General features: G+C 53.3%; 1 protein-coding gene across 1 annotated transcript; it reads right to left on the reverse strand.

Moving 5' to 3' along the window:
• Positions 1-12,215: 12,215 nt before the first annotated feature.
• GADD45B (growth arrest and DNA damage inducible beta) lies at positions 12,216-14,286 on the reverse strand. Its single transcript, XM_080935015.1, has 4 exons — positions 14,012-14,286; positions 13,822-13,923; positions 13,101-13,323; positions 12,216-12,842 (listed from the first exon to the last, which is right to left on the reverse strand). Exons 1-4 carry the CDS (start codon positions 14,053-14,055, stop codon positions 12,729-12,731), a joined length of 483 nt encoding a protein of 160 aa, XP_080791141.1. The 5' UTR covers positions 14,056-14,286; the 3' UTR covers positions 12,216-12,728.
• Positions 14,287-22,482: the final 8,196 nt, after the last annotated feature.

Here is a 22,482-nt window from a genome sequence, read left to right on the forward strand (position 1 = left end):
GATCTCCCTGTTTTGCTGGCTGGTGGCAAACTCATTTTATAGAATGCAGGGACCTGACCTCACAGAGGTCTCAAGCCACTAATAAACACTATTATTATTATTTTTTACAAATAAATAAATGTAGTAAAAGTACTTTTAAGGAAATGTTTCCTAGAACAGTCGGTACAGGTCCAGATGGCTCTGACTAAGGCCTGATCAGGTGTCGTCAGCTCTGCACAATGGGATTGTCTGGATGCGGCTGCTCTGGGGAGTGTCGCTGATGGATTCTCTTGATGACATTAACTGATGTGGGGGAGAACCCAGCCCACCACGGGCAGCATCATTCTCTATGTGGCTTGGCCCTGAAGTATATAACAAAGGAGGAGCTGAAGGGAGGACTGACTGGCATGCCCTTCTCTGACTTGATGGTTATGTCAACTTCCCGTTGCCTTGACAATTTCTGTGACAGACCAGAACCCAGAACCAAATAAACTCTCCTTGTTGCTTTTTCTCAGGGTCATTTATCAGTGCAGTAGAAATGGAATTAACACACTACCTAAGGATACAGGCTGATAAAGATCCAAAGAGATGATGAAAAATCATGAAGTAACCCAGTGTGTGTGTGTGTGTGTGTGTGTGTGTGTGTGTGTGTGTGTGTGTGTGTGCAAGCTCAGCTCTCTCCAGGACCAGCGGGGCCTGGACTTTGGAAGCAGTAGGGTTGAGTGAGGAAGGAGTGTGATGACTCCACTCCAGCTACCCTGGCTGTTGGCCTAAGAATCCACCCACTCAGTTTCACCAGAATTTATCCTTCTGGGAAGAACTCCAAGCTCAAGGTGGGAAAGAAACTTGCTCTTGTTCATGTGAGACTACACCAGGCCAGCCAGTGGGATGTGGGGGCCGAGCCAGGCAACAGGTGCCAGGACCAGAATCCATCTGTCCTCCCCTCACAGGCTGCAGTCACCAGGACCTTTTCTTCACACCCACAGTGGTTTTCTGTACTTCAAGGGATAAAATCCCAGGGCCCCTGCCCACTCTCCCAGCTCCTCACTGGGGGATTCTAGGCAGGCTACACTCCTGAGCAGGTGCCCTCTGAGGCCAGAGATGGTGGATTTCCTGGAGCTAGTCTGGGTGCTTGGGGTTCGCTGCTGAGCCGTCTTTATTGTGGCTCAGCACAAGCCCGTGAGCTTTGCTTCTTTACTGTGGTCAGTGCCCCTCCTTGTTTGACCTGTTCTTACCCCCGGTTCTGACGCCTGCCCTCTTCTGAACCGCCCCATAGACACCATTTTCACATTTAGAATCCATGTACAAGATCAAACATGAGGTAATTGTTTCCTGGCTCCGGCACTGAGCCCCACCGTCCACCCCACTCCCTTCTAACACCCCAAACCTAGCCAGGTCTTCCTAGGCTTCACTGAGGGACTGACTCTGACTTCCCCATCTGGCCGGCAGCTTCCTCTGCACTTCCGGCCGATTTCTCTGAAGATCCTCCTGTCTCCTGCCCTAAGGGGCTGTTTAAGGTGCCCACTTCCTTTCCCCGAAGCCAGGGCCCTGGGGGGAGGGGGGGTCCAGCTCTTTTCTCTGAAGGTGCCTGCCTGGGTGACTGCATCTCAACCTCCTGATCCTGCCTGATCCTACTTCCAGGAGGAAGCCAGGCACAGAGCAGCTAAGGGTGAAGTTCAGGGGTCAGGGGACATCACGACCTGGCCTAGGGACCATCTCAGGACCTTGCTCTATACCAACTCAGCCTGCGCCCAAATTATTATTATTATTATTATTAATTTAGTTCATCCAGACAGGGTTTCTCTCTGTAGCCCTGGCTGCCCTGGACTCACTCTGTAGACCAGGCTGGCCTTGAACTCTGAGATCCACCTGCGTCTGCCTCCTGAGTGCTGAGATTAAAAGGCATGCACCACCATGCCTGGCTGAAATTCCGAGTTTTTAGAAAGATTTATTTATTTATTTTATGTATATGAGCACACTGTAGCTGTCTTCAGGTACACAAGAAGAGGGCTTCAGATCCCTTTGCAGATAGTTGTGAGCTACCATGTGGTTGCTAAGAATTGAAGTCAGTGAGACCATGGTAGCACACCTGTCATTCAAGCACTCTAGAGGCAGAGGCAGGAGGATGGCCACAAGTTGCAGGCCAGCGGAGTATACACAATACTCTTCACATCAGCCAGGGCTACATAGCAAGACTGTTACTCGGAGCGTGGGCACTGAGGAGGGGAGGGTCTGACAGCACCGGCGGCACAGTGAGCAGCCGCAGGCCTCTGTAAACCCAAACGCAGAGCTACAGGAGGATGAAGGCAGCCTGGCATAAGCTGCAGGTCACCACCAGTGCCAAGTCAGGAGCATGTGCTGGCCTGTGTGTCACCAATCATGAGACCCTGCAAGCCCAGTCCTGTGCTATAATCTGGTTCTCCCCATTAAGGTCCTTGAACAGAAGGCCTGGGCCTCACCCTATGTAAGGCCAGAGACACCAGAGGAGCCCCTTAGCTGGGCTTGGGCACTTGGGCACTGACACTTTATAGAGTACTAAGTGCTGGTTGCTAAGTACTAGTACTCCAACACTGGGTGCATAGGTGCCTGAACTTGGCTCCGTCCTCTGGGTGGATTCTCTGTTAAGTTCTCTAACACATTCATTGACAAATCTTGTACGCCATTGTGATTCCCAGGTCAGGTCCTGAAAGGAGACCCAGAAAGGTAAAGAAACTGTTCCTAGGCGGCCCAGCACTTAGACATAGTATGGACAGAAATAAAATCATGTTTCCTCAACCCCAAGCATCTTCTATGCCTCAATTTACCTCACCCTACAGACCGCCTGTGGAGACACGGTATCCCCCCCCCCCCAGTCAAAGGAGGTGTTGGCCATTCTTGACAACCCTGAAATGAGGTGAAAGGTTACAACCAGGAGAGCCCCGCCCTGTCCTGGAGGAGATTGTAGGTGTGGGGTGTCACAGATTCCTAGAGGCTGGAAGACCTTGCTCACTGAGATCCTGGACATGTCATTCTCCCATCAGAGACTGGGGGATGCCCCTACACTGAGGCTGGTGGCAGGTCAGTGGGGCAATGCCCACTCTGTGTAGTGGGAGAGACAAGCCCTGGGTTAACCAGCTCAGAAGATGAGGAGGAGGAGGAGGGGGAGGAGGGAGAGGAGAGGGGAGGAGGAGGGGAAGGAGAGAGAGGAAGGGGAGGAAGAAGAGGAGGAGGGGGAGAAGGAAGAGGAGGAGGGGAGGAGGGGGAAGGGGAGGAGGAGGGGGAGGAGGAGAGGAGGAAGAGGAGGAGGAGGAGGAGGGGAGCCGACTAGCGGAGCTGAGTGGAGGGAAGCATAGGAAGTCCAGCGTGTCTCCAGATAGAAAGCAGCCAGCTTGGTCCAGGACAAGGCCAGGGAGGCTGGAGAGAGCAGAGGGTCTGAGGAAGGTGCCCCTGGACTCTTCCACCAGGATCTCCCTCCCTGGCTCCTCCCTCCTGTCCTACACAGCAGCCTCCCCAGGGCCACCTGTCATCTAGGCTGCACAGTGTAGGGACCTCAGAAAATGAAGCAAACCTCTCTTTCCCCCCATGTCCTGGCTGGCCTCAAGATTGCTGACCTGGGAACTGGGAGGGCCCAAGCCGCCCAGGCTAAAAATAGTTCTCCCCTCCTCCTGAGCTATATTTAGAGTGCTGTTTGCCTCGGAGTCAGCCGGAGCCAGTGGGCACACCCCAACTGACTTGGCCGGCTGAGTGTGCTGGCTCCCACGTGGGCACGGCCTTAGGCCACAGGAGAGGACAGGGAAGCCAAGCACTGAACACTTGGCTACAGGTTTGGCGCCTGCTGGGCTGTGTGTAACTATGTCACCCGAAGACCCTCTCTGAGCCAACTTGTGCCCTAGGGACTGGGGGTGACCAGAGGGAAGGGGCTGCCCTGCACAGAGCTTTGCCGTGGTCGTTTGGAAACTGAACTCTAACACATTATATGCAGCTAAGGATGACCTTGAACTCCTGACCCTCCTGCCTCTCCCAAGTGCTGATGGCAGGTCTATGCCACTATGCCCAGGGAATGTGGTGCTAGGAAGGGAGCCAGGGCTTGTTTTTTTGTATTTTGGAGACAAGGGTTTGTATGTAGCCCTCGTGGCTTCAAGCTCCCAGCAAACCTGTGTCATTTCACTGCTGAGCAGGTGGGGTGAGAGACTTGTATCACTATTCCATCAGGTTTATACTGTGCTGAGAATAGAGCTCAGAGCTTCTTCATCCCAGGAAGGCCCACAGCGTCCGTCTAGGGATGAAGATACTTCCATCGCTAAGTAAGCCCCTTCCCCCGGCCTCGACTGGGACCCTGTGAACAGACATGAGCTGGTAAGGCAGGCAGGACCCAGCTTCAGTTTCTCCGTGCGTTAAATGAGGGTCACATAGTTTAAGGCCTTTCTCAGCCCCATCTAAGCATTCTCTACAAATGCACACTCAAAAACACAAAAGAAAACCCACGGACACATTTTATTTCTTTGTCCATGTGCTCGGCCTCCGCAGAATCAAACGTAGGGCTGATGTCATCCGAGCCCGGCTCCAGTATGGCCCACGCAGAACGGCGCCAGCGTCACGGGTGATCTCGGCCAGGGAATCCCGGCGCCGGTGGGAATCCGGACGCGGGTGGAAACCCGTGACGCCAGCGCAGGTCTTCCGGCTCCAGGACCGGCAGGCGTGGCCACCATCCTGGGCGTGGCCGCCATCCTGGGCGTGGCTTCGTCCTCTACACTCTGCAAATCCGATGTGCTCCTGCTTGTATGCTCAGAAAGCCTGCAAGCACCTGTGACTTCGTGGCATCCCGGAATGATCCACTTTGGTATGCATGTGTGAGATTAGAGTCTGTGCACCCACAGGCTGTACAAGGACTGAAGGACTCGAGCTACGGTTCAATGGTTACTTATCCCTGAATGCCATCGGTGGTGTCACTACATATACTGAGCCTGGTGTGTGCCTGTCATCCCAGCACATGGATAATGGAGGCGGGAGGGTTAGGAGTTCAAGGTCATCCTAGGCTATACAGTAAGTTGGAGGCCAGCCTGGGCTACATGAGATCCTTCCAAGCCCTAGTCTCATTTTTCATTTTTCAAGATCTGAGGGGCAAGAATCATGACAGGGTTCTCCAAAGTATTCTCTTTCTCACACACACACACACACACACACACACAACCACGGACACACACACACACACACACACACCCTTTGCAGGTGTCTCAGGCCTGTGGGCATGGGGCCACCGTGGTGACTGGTGGGCGGACTGTGGCGGACTGTGGGCGGGGCTGCCGTGATGACTGGCGGGCTGGGCTGTCCTGTCTCCCCACCAGTCTGGGATCTAATTACCATCGGGGTGAGACAGGCTGGCTGGAAAGATGAACACATCCCAGTGTGTCTGCAGCCTCTCTGGGTCTCCCCAGCCCTTCAGGGTCAGTTCCCGGTGGGATCTGGGATCACCTAGGCGTGGTCACTTGGGTTTCTGTGTGGGCCCTGGACGGTGGGAGACGGCTGAGTGATCTGCGCTCCTGTCCATGCTTGCGTGTCCCTGGCAGACAAGGATGGGGCAGGCTGTTGGTTGGGGGAGAGGAGCCTCCTGCATGCTGGTCCTCTGCTGCCCACAGCGTGCTGCGTCCCTTGTGCACTTTTCCCACAAGAAACGAAATTAAAAATCATTTTAAGGTAAAGGGAGAAAGAAATGGTATTCTTTTATCTGCAAGGACAGAGTGCACAGCGCCAGCCGTCCTTACATCCCATTCTCTGGATCTCAGCCCCTCCCCCCACAAGCCCTCACTGCCTGCTTCCCAGTAGGGTCCCCAGAAGTTGGGACAGAGAGGACCTCCCTTCTCCATTGTGAAGGGAGAGGAGACTCCTGAGGGTGCCTGGGTGTCAGTTCCCCAAGAAATTGTCCCCTCTCTAGCTCTCAACCCCCCACTCATGTCCATTGTTTGTTTTCTGGAATGTTCTGCAAGCAAAGTAAATCTCAAATCATGAAAATACTTGCAGGGAGTGTGGGGCTTACCACACCATAAATGTTCTTTCAAACCAGGCCTGGGTGCCTTGGGAGAAGAGACCAGGGAGGGGAGCCCAGGATGATAAGCAGGACTGAGCAGGGGAGGTCTGGGTGCCTGCACCTTCTCTAGTTTCTGTCAGGGAGAGCTAGTGTAGACAGGTGTGCACCTTCTCTAGTGAGAGCTAGTGTAGACAGGTGTGCACCTTCTCTAGTTTCTGTCAGGGAGAGCTAGTGTAGACAGGTGCTTCTGTGCTCAAACTGTTCCTTCCAAGGGTTTTCTTTCTTTCTTGTTTGTGATGTACAAGTTCATAATTACAGCACACTTACAAACTGAAATGTCTGTGTATTCTTGCCTCGGTTCATTAAACAAATGTTTACTGAATGTTAATAAGCCATCCAGAACTGAGGATCTGCAAGTTTCTCCCAAGCACTCAAACGTCTGGGTAGTGTGCAGTAGCCTGGGACCCACAACTGCGTTGCTGCACAGCTTTGGAGACATGCCTGGGAGAGCATCGGTTGTATGGTGCAGGGTGAAGCAACCCCACCCTAGCAGACCCCTCAAGTGTACAAGCTCAGCTCCAGACTCAGTATCTCTTGTGAAGACCTGCTCAGGCTGAGCCTGGTGCCTCCTGGATGCCCGCCTGCCAGCCCCGCCCATCCCCGAGAGTGCCCCAGGCCAGGTGGGGCTGGGCAGGCCCCGGAAACCTCTCCCAGCTGCTGTGCCCAGTTTCAGGGAAGCCAAGGACTGGCACACTGCCCACGGAGACTGCCTGCCCTTGCACCTGCCTTTGGCACTTCCTGGAAGATCCCTGGAGGCCCAACCCCCACCCACAGCCAAGCATGCCGAAAGCCGCCTCCTAGGACTCCCTAGTCACATCTCCAACAGTAAGAAATATCCCTCAAAGTTAGAACCAGTCCCATGCCAAGCAGAGGCCCTAACAACAGGGCCCAGACATGTAAAGACCGTGCTTGCTGAGGCTTTTTCTTCCCTAAGCCCAAGGACAGCTGGCCCCGAGCCAAGCACACGTGTGCGATACAGCCCGAGTGGACAGTTACTCTTAGACACCTCTCTAGTCCTGTCTCAGTCATTGCATATGGTGCACACAGTGAGGCTTTTATAGATGAGTACTGGTCCAGACAGGCCGATGTGTGAGGCTCTGCTGGTGACTGTTTAGTTTCGCTGTTCCCAGCAACCAGCAGAGCTCCTAAATGTGTGTGCCTACTATCTGTTGCTGTTTGTTTATATAGATAGATGCTGGCACACAGTGGGAACTACGTGTAGCATGTTAGTGTGTGTCATAGGAGCTGAGCATGGCAGGTGGGTTGCTGCACATAGACTTTGCTTGCACGCAATGAAGACGCTATGCACGGTGGGCTCTGCATGCACATAGTAGACTCGGAATGTGCTCCAGGGCTGCACACAGTAGGTCCTGCAGTGCTCAGTGAGCTCTATACACAGGCTTTCTCAGGAATCCGGGGAACACAGTATGCTCTCTAAGAACTCTACCTACTATGATTTGTCACTTCACAAATTTTCAGGAGCTGAACACTGCAGGTTGTGCAAGCATTTAGGGACTGCACTCAGGGACTGCACTCAGTAGGCCTTGCGTTTGCTCAGGATTTGCAGAGTAAATTGTGCACTCTGCATGAATACTGTAGGTTGTGCGTGAACACTGGGATTGCACAAACAGGTTTTGCACCTTGGATGGCTTAGGAACCGCACACAGTAGGTTGTGCACAAGTTCAGGGGCTGCACAAGGGTCCTGCACAAGCTGAGAGGCTGCACCTAGTAGGTTCTGTCGGAGCTCAGGAACTGAACAGAGAAGGCTCCGCGGACGGCCCCAGGGCAGTCTAAGCTGTTGGGACTGGAGCGCTCAGCCAGAGGCTGTTCCTGAGCTGGCTCTCTGCCCAGCGGTGAGCGCCAAGCAGCCCAGGGAAGGCGCCGCTTACAAAGGGAGGGTCTGTGCGAACGCCCCGCCTCTCGCCGCCGGGGCGGACCCCCCCAACCCCGCGGGCCGCAGACACCCGGCCTGGCCGGCACCAGAGAGAGGCTGGCACCAGCGCGCTCCGGAAGGGGTCGGCGGCGTGCGTTCAGGGCACACCCGAGAAGGGCCCTAGAGTGGGTCGGTGTGACCCCAGGTTGGGGAGCCAGAGGGGCCCAAGCGCCTGCAGAGTCGCCCACTGGCACTGTCTGTGATTCCAGCAACCGCCTCTGTCTCCAATTATCCAATTTAAGGACCAAGGAACCTGGGACTCCTGCCTGCTGGGGAGGATGGGAGGGGCGCCTGGGGTCTGGGTCAGCGCCCCACTCCACCCCCAGAGTGTCTGGTGAGAGGGTGGGGTGGCTAGAAGCCATAATGAGGGTTCTGGAAGCAACTGGCTTTTTTGCTGAGCGCTCTGCAAGCCACGGAGTTCACCTAACCAGGTGGGAGGGCCCTTGCACTTTCCCTTTTATGGGTGGGGAAACTGAGTCACAGCAGGCAGTGCTCCCCTGGCTCTAGGAACCTGTCAGCATATGAAAGGAGTTAACTTCAATCCTTGGCCTTTGTCTTTTCATGTAGGGAGGCTGAGCTCTGCCCTTCCACGCAACCTTAGAGCCAGCAGAGAAACACTTAGGGCATGCTTGTCTACACGAAGGCGTAAAAGTCACTCAGACGTCCTCGTGCGCCCTCATGATCCCAAATTTGCCCCCCCCCACCTCGGTGTGCGTGTGTGAGTGCGTAAGTCCAGCCTGGAGCGCACACTCCACAGGAGCACACTAGGGTCTTCGGTTTCTGCTGGGGAAGATTCTCACTCCACCCACTCCCAGAGTCCTGGGAACAGCAGAGTCCGAGAGGGGGGTGGGGTGGGAATCGCTCGGGAAAAGAATAGGGCCAGCAGAGAGAGGAAACCCCCCTGTGGATTCTGCAATGTGGATCTGTTTGTGGGGGGGGGGGTTGAGTTCAAGCCTCCTCAGCCCTCGGTGGAGGGTGGCTTTCAGGCTGTGTGCCATGGGCTATGAGGGGAGGTTGATTGGGTTTTTGGAGGTGATCCTGGGTTGCTAGAGTCTCTGGGGAGTCTGTGTGATATGACTTTGGGCTTAGGAGGAGGATTTGCCTAGACTGGGGGACCCCGATTCGTCCAAATCTATCTATCCGAGCTCATCTGCTTCCTCGGGACGGGGTGGGCAATGAAACCCCTCCGGTGTCGAGGGCTAGGAGAGAAACGATCCTCTTTGTGGACCGGTGGGGCCAGAAGGATGTCTCCAGAGCTGAGAACAGCCAGTGCTGTCTGGGGCTTGGTGACACACAGGCCTGGGATCCCAGGGTCTGAGGGAGTTCCAGGCCTAAATTAAAAGACAGGATGGGAGAGACCCAAATGATAGAGATAACCAACTCCTCCAAGTTGTCCTCTGACCTCCACATGCATTAAATAAAATAAAAATTTAAAGGAAAAATAAAAAGCTAATGGTGACTGTACAAATGTTCCAAGCACTAGGGATCTCTGTGAGTTCGAGGCCAGCCTGGTCTCCACAGAGAGTTCCAGTCCAGCCAGAGCTACACAGTGAGACCGTGTCTCAAATACAAAACAGGGTCTGGAGGTTAAAAGCACTGACTGCTGCACATGGTGGCTCACAACCAGGACAGTGGCGACATGCATGGCGCACGTGCAGACCAGATTCTAGACAGGTTTTACTGGCACAGATACTTGCACCCCGGAAGCCCTTGGCCAGGGCCCGCCTCCTTTCTAGCTTCGTCCCTCCCCCACTCAGTTCCTGGACACTGAAGACAGCATAGCCAATCCTGTTGCTTCTGAGCCCTCGGTGTTAGTTGTGTGTTTCCAGAGGAGCAGGACTGACCCACAGTCAGAGCTCCATCAATGCAGGTGACAATCAAGTCACATCAAAGGAGAGTTTGATGCATAGGTGACTTTATGTGTCCCAGCCTCAGGACAGACTGTTTTGTTCCTCAGAGACTCACGTTAGCCTGCAGCATGTTATGTCCTAGCCAAGTCTTGTGACACCACTCAGTTTAGGGAACCCTGTCCTGTAGAGGTGACCAGTCACCAGTCATGGGACCTTGGGCAGGTGGCTCCACCTCTTTGGATTGTTTCTCCATGAAGTAGGGACACTAATCATGGTGTCCATCTTCTGGGGATGTCCTGAACAGTCAGTGAATGAAAGTAGAATAATTGAAATGGGCTGAGGGCGTGATCAGGGTGAAGCCCTCTCCAGAATACCCCCAGCGAGGTACTGGGGGCGTGGTCAGGATGGAGCCCCGCCTAGAATCCCCCAGCGAGATGCTGGAGGCGTGGTCAGGATCATTTTCAGGCCTTGAATTCTCTCTCCGCGACTCCTAGTACCACGGCCACTCACCCCGCAGACCACATGAGTTGAATTCCAGCTATATCTTATGATTTTCCCCCAACATCTCTGCGTACTTAATCTGCCCTGCGTTTGTCCCAGCCTGGTCCCATCTGTGCCTGGAAAGTTTAGTTCAGGCAGCAAGCTAGAACCCCGTGTGCTACTGAGGCAGAGTGTCATAGATCTGTAAGAAAGTTGTGTTCCAGGGAATACCGGTCTGCGTGAACACCTGTTTGTACAAGCCCGTGCTCATATGAGCTGTGTGTGTCACAGAGAGCCAGCTCAGAGAGGTTAAGCAACTCCGCCAAGAGGAACAGGAGTAAATCCCGGAAGTAGCTCTGCACAGGGGCTGGTGTTCCTACAACTAAGTGCTGGGGGACTGAGTGTGCATGCGTGCGCGTGCGTGCGCGCCACACCCATCTGCCTAAAGTCTGCATTGCCAAGTTTTTCCTGCTTAACGTCCAATAACACACCCACGTTTCCTGCCACACGATGATGTCCCTACGGGGAGCAGCAGCCCAGGACAGGACCAAAGCTCAGTGACCTGGTACAGCTTCTCCCTGCTGACTGGATGGAGTCTCCACTCAGCTGTCCAGAGTTTCCCCCTCCCCCACCCATAATTCCAGACTGCAAGCCAAGCTCTAAGCTCCAGCATCTTTTTCTAGGGGAAAATGAGGCTGGAGCAGTTTTGAGTGTGGAAGGAAGACGTTGGGCTGGTATGAGTGAGTCAGCGAACCAGGTGTTCAAAGCGATTTTTGCCAGAAGACTTCAGAACTTTGGAATGGAGGACATTTATCAGAGGGAGAAACTGAGACAAGACAAAAAAGGTGTTAGGCCTCTTGTTTGTTCAAGGAGGCCATCAGGTCAGAAAGGGGGCCGCAGGTTACAAGCCCTAAGAGCATGGACCTGCCTGGGACACTGGGAGCCCGAGGGGAGTCGCCTCTCAGCTCACGCCTTGACCACCAGTAGCCCCATCTCCCTCCTATTCCCTCATCCCGAACCCCCGACTCCAGCCTGTTCATTTCCTCCTCCTAATGCCTCTGGGCGGCCCCTCAAAGTGACCCTCGCCCCCTGGGTCTCAAACACAGTCCGAGACTAACTCTTAATCTCCATCCCCCCACTTGCTCCTCCCCACCCCCATGGCTAGTGCTCTAGAAAGCCCAACAGCCCAGCCCCTCCCCAACACCCCAGATATCCTTCCCCTCCTCCAAGCCCTACACCCCCGCCCCTGGGGACTCCCCTCCTCGCCCCCCCACTCGTGACTCCTAGGGCGCCCCCGGGGATTTTCTCCACCCGCGAAGGTTTGGTGTAAAGGTCGCTGGTAAACTAAGGTTGGCGAGGCAGGGGAGCTTTGGGAGAGTCCACGCGGTTTTGCTTTGGAGTGAGAATGCTGCGGGTGCCAAGGCTTCCAGGGTGTTTCCCACTGTTGGTTTTAAGCTTGGGGAAAGCTTGAAAAAACATTCTTTTCCCTTTGTGCACCCACGGGGCCTATCCCAGGAACTAAAGACTTAGGGGGCGTCCCCAGGGAAGGTCAGGGATCTTCCCGCAGAGGCCCCTGCTGAGCGGCCTCAGGTGTTCTCAGCACGTCTCTGATCTTTCGATTGAAAGGTGGCGGGTCAGTCCTCTTCCTACATTCCCTGTGACCTCGGCTTCAGCACAGTGGGTAACAGTGGGGGATGGGCCGCCAGGTTTCGTAATAAACTCGCGTCTTAATTGCTATGAAGCTGGAGTTGGGTGGTGGCGCCTACAGCAGACGGCAGCAGCGTCTAGAGCTGCGGCGCTCAGACCTAACAGGGCTTGGTGGCCCGCGGTGCGACACAGGGAAGGCAGAAGGGGCCGGTGGGCGACGGGGTAAAATACAACGAGAACACGAAGGTTTAACGAGTTTATTGGAATGTCTCTGTAGTAGAAATGTTTAAAAATATGCAAGCGAGCTGTCTTGCTCAGCACAATAATAAAACAGACGTTCCATAGCTGCGAAGTCCCGGGCTCGAGTCCGGACTCCCGCGGCGACGGTCGCCGCCCTCCGCTGACTTATGCACAGTTCACTGTCCGGCCGGGTGGGGGACGCCTCACCCCACCCCTGCAGCGGTGTCCAGACCGTCTGCGGCTGCGTGCAGAGGCTCTAAAGTCTCCGTCTCCTCCTGCCCGAGGTCCCCTCCTTCCTGGCTCGGCGACCACCTGTGGTGCTGCTCCTGGCTCCACAGCCCCGGGGGCGGGCGGGCGCACATCCCCTCTCCTCAGCTCAGTCTCGGTGACTCCGCCCCTCCCGGAAGGTATCACGGGTAGGGTAGCTTTTGAGGGATTGTTCTGGGGGATGAGGGGGGCTGTCAAATGTGTATTTTATTTAATTTTTTTAGGGGACAGCAACTCAACAGTTGCTTTAGAAGTTTGGAATGGGTCTCAGCGTTCCTCCAGAGAGATATAGGGGACCCATTGGTTATTGCCTCTGCTCTCTTCACAGTAACTGGCCACCTCCACTAAGCCTTGGCTTTTCCAGGAATCTGTATGACAGTTCTGTTGGAGGGAGAAAAAGAAAGGGTTTAGTGGAAACGGTAGGAGTTCGATAGGGAGCCTCTGTTCAGCGCTAGGGGCCCTATTGGGGAAAACAGGCTGGCTCAAAATAGCTGCCAGGGTGACGAGGCAGCCCACGGGACATGCCAAGCATGGTTGGGCCGTGAGCTGGTGCTGGACCAGCCAGCCCAGCTATGTTGACAAACATGGGACCCAGGTGACCAGGGCGGGTAGGTGGGGCGGGTGGGGGGGCAGACTCACCGTGACCAGGAGGCAGTGCAGGTCTCGGGCCTCAGTTGTGCCCAGAGTTTCGGCCGGCTCCCCCAGGAGCTGCGCCAGCCTTTGCATGCCAGATACCCGGACGATGTCAATGTCATTGTCGCAGCAGAACGACTGGATCAGGGTGAAGTGAATCTGCAGAGCGATATCATCCTCCTCTTCTTCGTCTATGGCCAGGAGGCACAAGACCACGCTGTCGGGGTCCCTGCAGGAGAGAAGGGGTGTCAGGGGGACGCCAGACCGGGAGCAGGTGTCATCGTGCACGGGGAGGATATGAGCTCCGGGAACCTCGGGCGGGAGGGGCGTACAAGACCCACGGTGCACCAGGAGTGTGTGCAATAACAGCCCCCCGAACCCAGTACTGCACGGGCGCTGGGGTGGCCAGACTATGCAAATACCGATGGCGGTGGAGGAGGAAGCAGGCAGTCCAAAGTTATTGGGATTGCCTTGTCAAAACAAAAAACAAGAATAAAAAAAAAAAAAAAAAAAAAAACACAAAACCTCAAACTTGCAAAGTCAGGGTTCTGCAGCGAGTCTCTTTCCCCCTCCCCAAAAAATTACCTGAGAAATGTCGCCCACCACTCCCCAACACCGAGAGAGCGCTGGGAAAGTCCCCCAAAGCCCGGAGCCCTACAGAGATGTTGGAGTGAGTGCATCAGAGGGGCGCCCCCACCCACGCCCGAGAAAGGGGGTGTTGACTCACACATTCATCAGTTTGGCCGCCTCGTACACCCCCACGGTGAGGCGATCCTGACGCTGTGCGGCCACCAGCAGCTGCTCCACCGCGGCAGTCACCGCCTGCATCCTAAAAGGCCAAATGGGGACGTTAGCTGATGACAGCCCTGCAGACCTCAGGCAGCGGGCGAGAAGACCTCGGTCTCTGTTGTACTCACTTCTGAACGGCGTTGTCGCTCGCCACCAGCTCTTCCAGGGTCATGATGCAGTCACACTCCACAGCGGACCCCCGCAGAAGATCCCCAAGGGCAAAGTACAAGTCCAGATCCGAACCCAAGAGGCAAAAATCTTCCCGCGCGACCAGAGGTATCCGAGGCCTTTAGGAGGTTGTGGGACTTCCCTTCCCAAGAAAAAAAAAAAGCAGGAGAAAAAAGAAGATTGCAAAAATCCCACTCGAAATTAATCCAAGAAGACGTAGATGGACGCTGGTCCGAGGTTGTTGCGAAGTGAGCGCGCGGGCGCCGCGAGCCGTTTATAAGACGTCCCGGATGGAGGCGTGGCCGTGGGAGGCATGCGCAGCCCGCCCATTGGTGGATGCACAAAGGGCCGGGTAGCCCGCGCTGAGATTGGCTGGAAGTGAAAAGGGGCGGAGCTCAGAGCTCTGGCGGCCCCACGTGGGGATCAGGGCTGGGAGGAGCGTGAACCCCGGCAGCCACCACAGCCAGAAAAGGGAGAGAGGAAAAAAGAAACCACACACACAGACAAAAAAAAAAAAAAAAAAGAAGTTTCTCTCCTGATTTCCCGGCAGACGCGCTCCGCAGGCCGCGCGCGGGGTTTCCAGCGCGAGAGGCTGACCTGAACTTTCGGGGAGGTCTGTCTGGAATCCCCTCCCTGTCCCCGGAGAGTCCCTAGCCTTTCCCAAACTCTAAAAGAAGGGATGTGCATGGGCTAAGTCTGCAGCCCGGCCCTATAGAATTGGCGAGTTTAAATAACGTCTAGGCTACACAGACTTGGTAAAGGTGAGGACGGTGGGATCTCCTCCCCAAAGCGAGAACTACCAAGACACCCCACCAGCGCCAGCACGAAGGTGCTGTGAGGACCCTCAGCTCTCTCAGGCGGGGGTCGCGGGAGCACAGGAAGCTTGCTAGAAGTCGTGGTAGGTGGCTTGGCGGTGCCCCAGGGGTCCTGATGCACAGCACTAAGGGAAAGCAGGAGAAATCCGGAAGCCCTTCTCCCTCCTCCCCGCACCCCGAGTGCTTCAGGTGTGCACGGGAGGCGCCGGTGAAGAGCCCTCTAGACGCTCTGCAGAGTGTCCCCGTCCTCAGACCGCGTCGCCACACCTGACCTTTGAGGGGGAAGCAGAAGCAAAACTCGAAGGGTGCTGCCCCCTGGGAGAAGTGGTTGAAAGGCAGCCGCTTTTATGTCCCTGGCATTTTTGTAGTGTGTAGCGTGAACCACAGGCCCCTTCTTCCAGGCGCGTCATTTATTTTTCCAAGAATTGGCAGGCAAAGGAATTGATGTCTGCATTATGCAAAATAGAAACTAAGGCGTTCAGAGCCGACAGCGAGGACACGAGGGAGGCAGATAGACCCAGCGTGGGATGCTCCCACGGTGCACGGGGGCTCCCGGTGAATCACCCTGAGTCCCCTCCTCCGCCAGCCTGGGTCCTGGCCGCGGCCGCGCAGCTCGGCTCGCCGGATCCCCCATCCCGGTTCTGATGACGCATCCTGCTTCCTCTGCTTCGCCCACCCCAACATGCGAAATGTCCCTGGCGTGAGAGGCGCGGCGGCGACACCTGGCGGCCTCACGAGGTCTGTACTCACGCAGCTTCCGGAAAGGGAGGGGGAAGAGAATATTTGCAATGTTTTTTTGGTTTTTGTTTTTTTTTAATTAATTATTTTGCGATGTTGGTGATAAATCCAGGACTTCGTGACGCCAAGCAAACTCAGCACCAGTTTCTACATACCGCTATAGCCCAACCTGACATATCTATACATATGTATGTATCATAACGGTATTTTAAATGTCAAACATGAAGGGCAAGACAGCTCCGCAAGTTAGCCAGCAAGCAATCCCCGGAACCCACAGTGTGGAAGGTACGAGCTGACTCCTGCCAAGTTGTCTTCTAATCTCCGTACATACTCCAATAATTTAAACTGGCTGTGGCAATGGCTCAGTGGGCAGAGCGCTCACCTAGCATGTGTCCCCTGCACCACATAGACCGTATGTGGTGTACACTTGTCACTCGCAGCACCGGGAAGGCAGACATGGGAAGATCAGTGAGTAGTCAGGATCATCCAGGGCTATCTAGTGAGTTTGAGGCTAGCCTGGGCTAAAGGAGAGCCTGTTTCAAACCTGGGGGTGGGGCTCAGCCATCAAGAACAAGGGTTCAATTCCCAAGACTTCCATCAGGCAGCACACGATAGGGATCTATGGCCTCTCTTTTGTAGATGTTATTTATTTATTTATTTATTTATTTATTTGTTTGTTTATTTTTATGTATATAAGTACACTGTAGCTGTCTTCAGATACACCAGAAGAGGGCATCAGATCCCATTACAGATGGTTGTGAGCCACCATGTGGTTGCTGGGATTGAACTCAGGACCGCTGTACTTTTAGCTGCTGAGCCATCTCTCTGCTCCTCACATAATTTTTTTTTTAATTTAAAAACAAAACAAAACAAAAAGAAAAGGCATGGTGTTTTGGTGGCACAAACTGTTAATCCTACCCACTGGAGGCAGAGGCAGGCGTTCCAGGCCAGTCTGATCTACAGAGCACGTTTCAGGTCAGCCAGGGCTACAAAGTGAGACCCTGTCTCAAAAACCAAAACAGCAGAGGCAGAGAAATAGCCCAGAGATTAAAAGCACTGGCTGCTCTTCCAGAGGACCAGGGTTCAATTCCTAGCACCCACATGGCAGTGCACAACCATCTGTAACTCCGGTTTCAGGGCATCTGACACCCACAGACACACATGCAGACAAAACACTAATAACATATGAAGTTAAGAGGGAGGAAAAAACCCCAAACCCAGACGCTGTCCTTCAAGAGAGATAGCCTGAGTCAGAGCTAGGCTAGACAGAGAAGGGTCAGGAGGTGAGGGTCTGTTAGGTTGGGATGTGGGAACTGCCAGGACCAAGGAGCTGTGTTGGCCATGGTCAGCAGGCTACCAGGAAGGGCCTGGACTGCCGGAAGCACTCCTTCCCAGTCTCCGCCTTTCCCGCCCTATTTCTTTTTCCTTTTTTTTTTTTTTTTTTTTTTTTTTTTTTTGAGACTGAATCTCATGTAGCCCAGGCTGGCCTCACCTTACTGTGGAGCCAAGGATGGCCATGAGCTCCTGACAATTTTGTTGTCATGAGTACATGGGCCAGCACACTAGGTCTATGTCATGCTCTGGGCCCTTGGATACCTTGGATACTAGGCCCTACCAACCGCACCCCAGCCGAAGGGTCCCTCCTTCTTTTTCTCTTTTGAGTGACAGCCAATGTTATAGGTCACCTTGGCAGAGTCGCCTGGGACACAGATCGCTTGGCTCGCTTGTGGGAGATTCTTTTATGTTAGTTGACATGGGGGAGCACGATCCCCTGGAAAGAACGAAGCGTGACGTGCCAGGGCTCAGCGGCTGCCGCCTCTGCTCTCCTGTCTGTCACAAGGGGCTGTCCTCTGGGTGCGTGAGCCAAAACAAACCCCATCTCTCTTAACCAGGCGGCACAGGCAGAGGCAGGCAGAGCTCTGAGTTTGAGGCCAGCCTGGTCTACGGAGTGAGTTCCAGGGTGCGCAGGGCTGCACAGTGAGGGCCTGTCATTAAAAAGGGTCTCAGCAGACACACAGGAGAGGCCACTGAGACAGAGGGTAGGTGGGTGTTTAACCATGAGCTTCCACATTTTGCTTGCGACAGTGTCTCTTACTGCTCTAGAATTGCACAACTTAGTAACAGCCAGATAAGGGCAATCACTGTGGGCTGCTCTGAGGAGATGGCATCCACGCTGAGCCTGGAACACAAAAAGGCCAAGAAGGAGGGTCACCTATGCGAAGCGCCTGGGACAGGACAGAGTCTGGCATGGTGGGAAGGGCTGGGCTCTGACGTCATGTTTTCACAATCAAACTGTCCCCTAGAATCAGTTTCCAAGGCACTGACTCATATTCTCATCCTATGAGCCCCCAGACATTTCTAAGACAGGAACCGGCTAGGCGGGGGCACAGGTGTGGGAGTTGGGGGTAAGGGGACCACTGTGTCTCCCTGCCACGCTGTCTCGGGGATGGTCTGACTGCTTGAGGTCAGCAGCCCCTGGCGTTTTCCTAACTTTAGTTAGACAGACTCATGCTGTGCATCCTTGAGTTGATGGCTTAACCTCTCTGAAAGTCTGTCTGCATGGAAAAATCATTCCCCAAAAACCCATGCTGAGCTTGCAACCACAGGGGTTCATCACACTTTCCTCAGGGCGGGTACCACTTGTGTCCAAGCGTATAATTCTACTGAACCTCAGCAGCTCAGGTTCTAGGGTTAGCCTGGACTACAGAGTGGGGTTAGCCTGGACTACAGAGTGGGGTCAAGGACATTTCTGAGTAATAAACTGACACACTGTTTCAAAAAGGGAGGTTGGTTTGTGTAGATCAGTGGTAGAAAGTCTTCCAGAACCCATGGTCACAGAGATGGAGCACCACCCGGAATCCCCAGTGAGGGGCTGGGGGCATGGTCAGAAGAGCCCTACCCTAGTGAATTTGTGAGTTCTTGGTGTGGTGGTTCGTATATGCTTGGCCCAGGGATTGGCACTATTAGGAGGTGTGGCCCTGTTGGAGTGGTTGTGTCACTGTGGGCATGGACTAAAGACCCTCACCCTAACTGCCTAGAAGTCAGTCTTCCACTAGCAGTCTTCAGATGAAGATGTAGAACTCTCAGCTCCTCTGCACCATGCCTGCCTGGAAGCTGCCGTGTTGCCACCTTGATGATAATGGACTGAACCTCAGAACCTGTAAGCCAACCCCAGTTAAATATTATAAGAGTTGCCTTGGTCGGGGTGTCTGTTCATAGCAGCGAAACCCTAACTAAGACATTCCCCAAACCCCATCAGTAAGTCAGGGTACATGTTCCTGTTTCACTAAATAAACTTTCTCAGATTGAAAGCAGAATGGGTTCCTATACCCCCAACTCACCTGCCTTTATTAAAGAGTTTCAGAACATTACTCTTATAGCTTGACTTTCCACAATGTGATCTTTACTAATAATTTACTTCCTGAGAAACACCGGCAAGTTTGGGAGCAGGCAAGAATACATCGAGATTCATCAAACAGATGGAGCACATCCAATCGGATCTGAGGCAGTACCTGACCAAGATCCCCGATGGAATTATAATTCCGCAGGTGGTATTTTAGCCAGAGACAGACTCATAACCTGCCTCCTGGCCGGTCTCCGCAGAGCAGCCTTAAAACCAGTAAATTTTGAAGAATTCCAAGAGGTCATCCAGGACAAACAGGAAAATTCATCTCAGTTTTTAGAATGCCAAAGGTTTTATTACAATGCACTAATCCGGGCCCTGAAAACCCAGAAGGTAAGCAACTTCTGATGACCTACTTCTTTTCCCAGAGATACCCCAACATAAAAGACACACTTAAAAAGCTAAAGAGGGGGCCCCTAACTCCACAGGCAGAATTTTTGATGCTGTTCTTTAAAGTGTACCATGGGAGAGATGAGAAGGCTCACAGACAAAAATACCATATTCTGGAAAAGGCTGTCTGACCAGCCCCAGCCACTGCCCCCGGACTCCTGGTTTTCTAAGGCTCAGAGACCACCAGGCCCATGCTACAAATGCGGTCAACAAGGTCATTGGGTGAGAGCTTGCCCTAGCCTTCACAAGCCAAGAGGGCCATGTCCTAGGTGCCATCAAAAGGGACAACCAGCTGTCAATTGCCCTTACGTTGCACAGGACAGAGGGGCATCCTGCCCAAATAACCCTCCAGCTGATCTCCTAGACTTGGCTATGGACGACTGAAGAGGCCCAGGCTCCCTTGACCTCACCACTGCCATCACGAACAGGGAGCCACAGGTAGCTCTCATGGTATGTGAGCAGCCCATCTCCTTCCTCTTGGACACTGGGGCCACTTACTCGGTCCTGACGGAGTTTTGGGGACACACTTCTCCCTTCCGTTTTCCTATTGTTGGGTAGGAGGACAACCTCACCTTCCTCTCCAGACCCCACCACTTAGTTACATTTTTAGGGGTGTACCTCTCAGTCATTCCTTCTTGATAGTGCCAACATGTCCTGTCCCCTTATTAAAAAGGGATCTTCTACCTAAGTTAGGAGCCTATATTTCCTTTGCTCCCCCCATTTGCCCGAACCCAAGCTCGCCAGCAATCCCTCTGCTTCTTCTCCTGGCCAGTCAGCCAACTAACACAAACATGTTTCCTTTACCAGCTCTCAGGTAGACCCCCGAGTCTGGGATGTCCAGAACCCCTCTGTTGCTAAACATCATTCCCCTGTGGTCATCCAATCACTAGACGCTACCAGGTACATAACCCAAGTTCAATACCCTCTCTTCCTCCAGAGTCTCGGGGGACTTAAGCCTCTGAAGGAAAAACCTCCTTCACCCTAACTCTTCCCCTTTAACACCCCTATACTAGCAGTTAGGAAGCCTAACGGGACCAGTTGCCTGGTTCAAGACCTCAGCATCAATTCTGCAGTGGTTCCCCTCCGTCCTGTTGTGGCTAACCCTTACACACTTCTTTCCACTATCCCCTCAGGGACTTCCATTTTCCCAGGCCTAGATCTCAGGGATCCATTCTTCTCCATCCCTCTAGACATACGGTCACAGGATATATTTGCCTTTACCTGGACAGACCCTGGCACCCACTTCTCCACCCAGCTCACCTGGACTGTCCTACGCCAGGGGCTCCGAGACAGCCCACACCTGTTTGGCCAGGCCCTGGCTTCTGACTTATGGTCTTTCCCTCTCCTTAAATCTGAGATGGTACTTTATGTAGATCATCTTGTCCTTTGAAGTCCTTTGTTAAAAATTAGCCAAGCCGACACCTCTGTTCTAAATTTCCTTTCCAGTCAAGGCTACAGGGTCTCACCATCTAAAGTCCAACTGTCTAATCCTCAGGTCACCTATTTGGGACAAGTGATCACCGCAAGCCACAAGGCTACCTTAGATAGAATCTAATTCAGTCTCTAACTGTTCCTTCTACAAAGGAAGAGATTTTATTATTCCTAGGAATAGCCAGTTCTTTACATTCCTTCTCCTTTCTCACCCCTTATATTAAGCAGTGTTAGGCCCCATCCACGAACCTCTTTTTTTTTTTTTTTTTAAAGATTTATTTATTTTATTTATATGAGTACACTATAGCTGTCTTCAGACACACCAGAAGAGGGCATCAGATCTCATTACAGATGGTTGGGAGCCACCATGTGGTTGCTGGGAATTGAACTCAGGACCTATGGAAGAGCAGTCAGTGCTCTTAACCACTGAGCCATCTCTCCAGCCCACCAACCTCTTCTTAAACCTGTTACCAAGCCCTTTCAAAGACTCCAACGGACTCTCCTTAAGGCCCCAGCCTTACATCTCCCTGACCTGACTCGTCCTTTTTCCCTCTGCAGAAGTTTAAAAAAAGGAGGGGGGTGCTATACCTGTAGCATACCTGTCAAAAAGAACTAGATCTAACCATATTACAGAGTCAAAATAACTAAACTTTAGGTCGCCTATAACTGTCTTCTCATAACCTGTCCCAGCTGCTGACTTACAGAGGCTCACAGACTCTTTCTTTTCCAGGATTCTTTCTCTCAGGTAGCACTAACAGAAGACTCCACACTCACCTTCCAATCATGCCCACCTCTTAACATTTCCAGCCTTCTTCCTCCACCAAATACTAACCACTCCCTGTCTCACTCCAGCACTGAAACTTTAGAGGAATCTTCACACATATCTAACCCCTCACACATACAGGGGGGGACACTGCCTCAGGCTACCTATCCCTGGTATACAGATGGCAGCTCCTTTCTACATGAAGGGGTCAGAAGAGCTGGCTATGCCATAGTGTCAGACACAGAGGTGGTAGAGGCACAGGCCCTTCCTGCTCGTATGACCAATCAACAGTCTGAACTAATAGCCCTTACTCATCATGCCTTTCAATCGGCACAGGGACAATCCCTCAACATCTACACAGATTCCAAATACGCTTTCCATGTCCTCCTGTCCCACGCTGCCATCTGGAAGGAGCGTGGGGTACTTACGACTAAAGGAAGGTCAGTAACTAATGCAAATCAAATTATGGCCATGCTAAAGGCCTGCCATCGCTCCTGTTGGGATTCCCCACTGCAGATCCCACCAGACTGATGATTCCATTGTTTCCAAGAGAAATAACCAAGCTGAGGAGGCAGCTGGGTCTGCAGCCCTTAGGGGCCTAGGCTCGACTCACCCTCAACAGGACACTACAGCCCGCAATCCCACCTTCACTCCCAGACACTCGCCAAACTCTGTCCTATCTTCACCAACTCTTCCATCCTAACAGCCAGGCCTTGTCCTCTTTTGTTAAGACCCACCTACAGCCTACTCCTGAAAACCTAAGTTTCCTAAAATCTATCGCTGCTTCTTGCAAAATCTGCCAGACATCAGACTCCAACTCAAAATATCGTAGCGCCTCCTTTCCTACCCATCAGGCCCGAGGTTTGCTTCCCAGAACTGACTGGCAACTTG

Source organism: Micromys minutus (assembly GCF_963924665.1).
Source record: "Micromys minutus genome assembly, chromosome: 22".
NCBI classification, from domain to species: Eukaryota; Metazoa; Chordata; class Mammalia; order Rodentia; family Muridae; genus Micromys; species Micromys minutus.

What these genes read in the sequence shown, in the direction of transcription:
- GADD45B (XM_080935015.1), bottom strand. Translation starts at nt 14,055, where the DNA reads ATGACCCTGGAAGAGCTGGTGGCGAGCGACAACGCCGTTCAGAA. An exon ending in GCGGCCAAACTGATGAATGT is followed by an intron (nt 13,324 to 13,821) that starts GTGAGTCAACAC and finishes TCTCTCCTGCAG; the next exon opens with GGACCCCGACAGCGTGGTCT. An exon ending in TGCACTGCCTCCTGGTCACG is followed by an intron (nt 12,843 to 13,100) that starts GTGAGTCTGCCC and finishes TCCCTCCAACAG; the next exon opens with AACTGTCATACAGATTCCTG.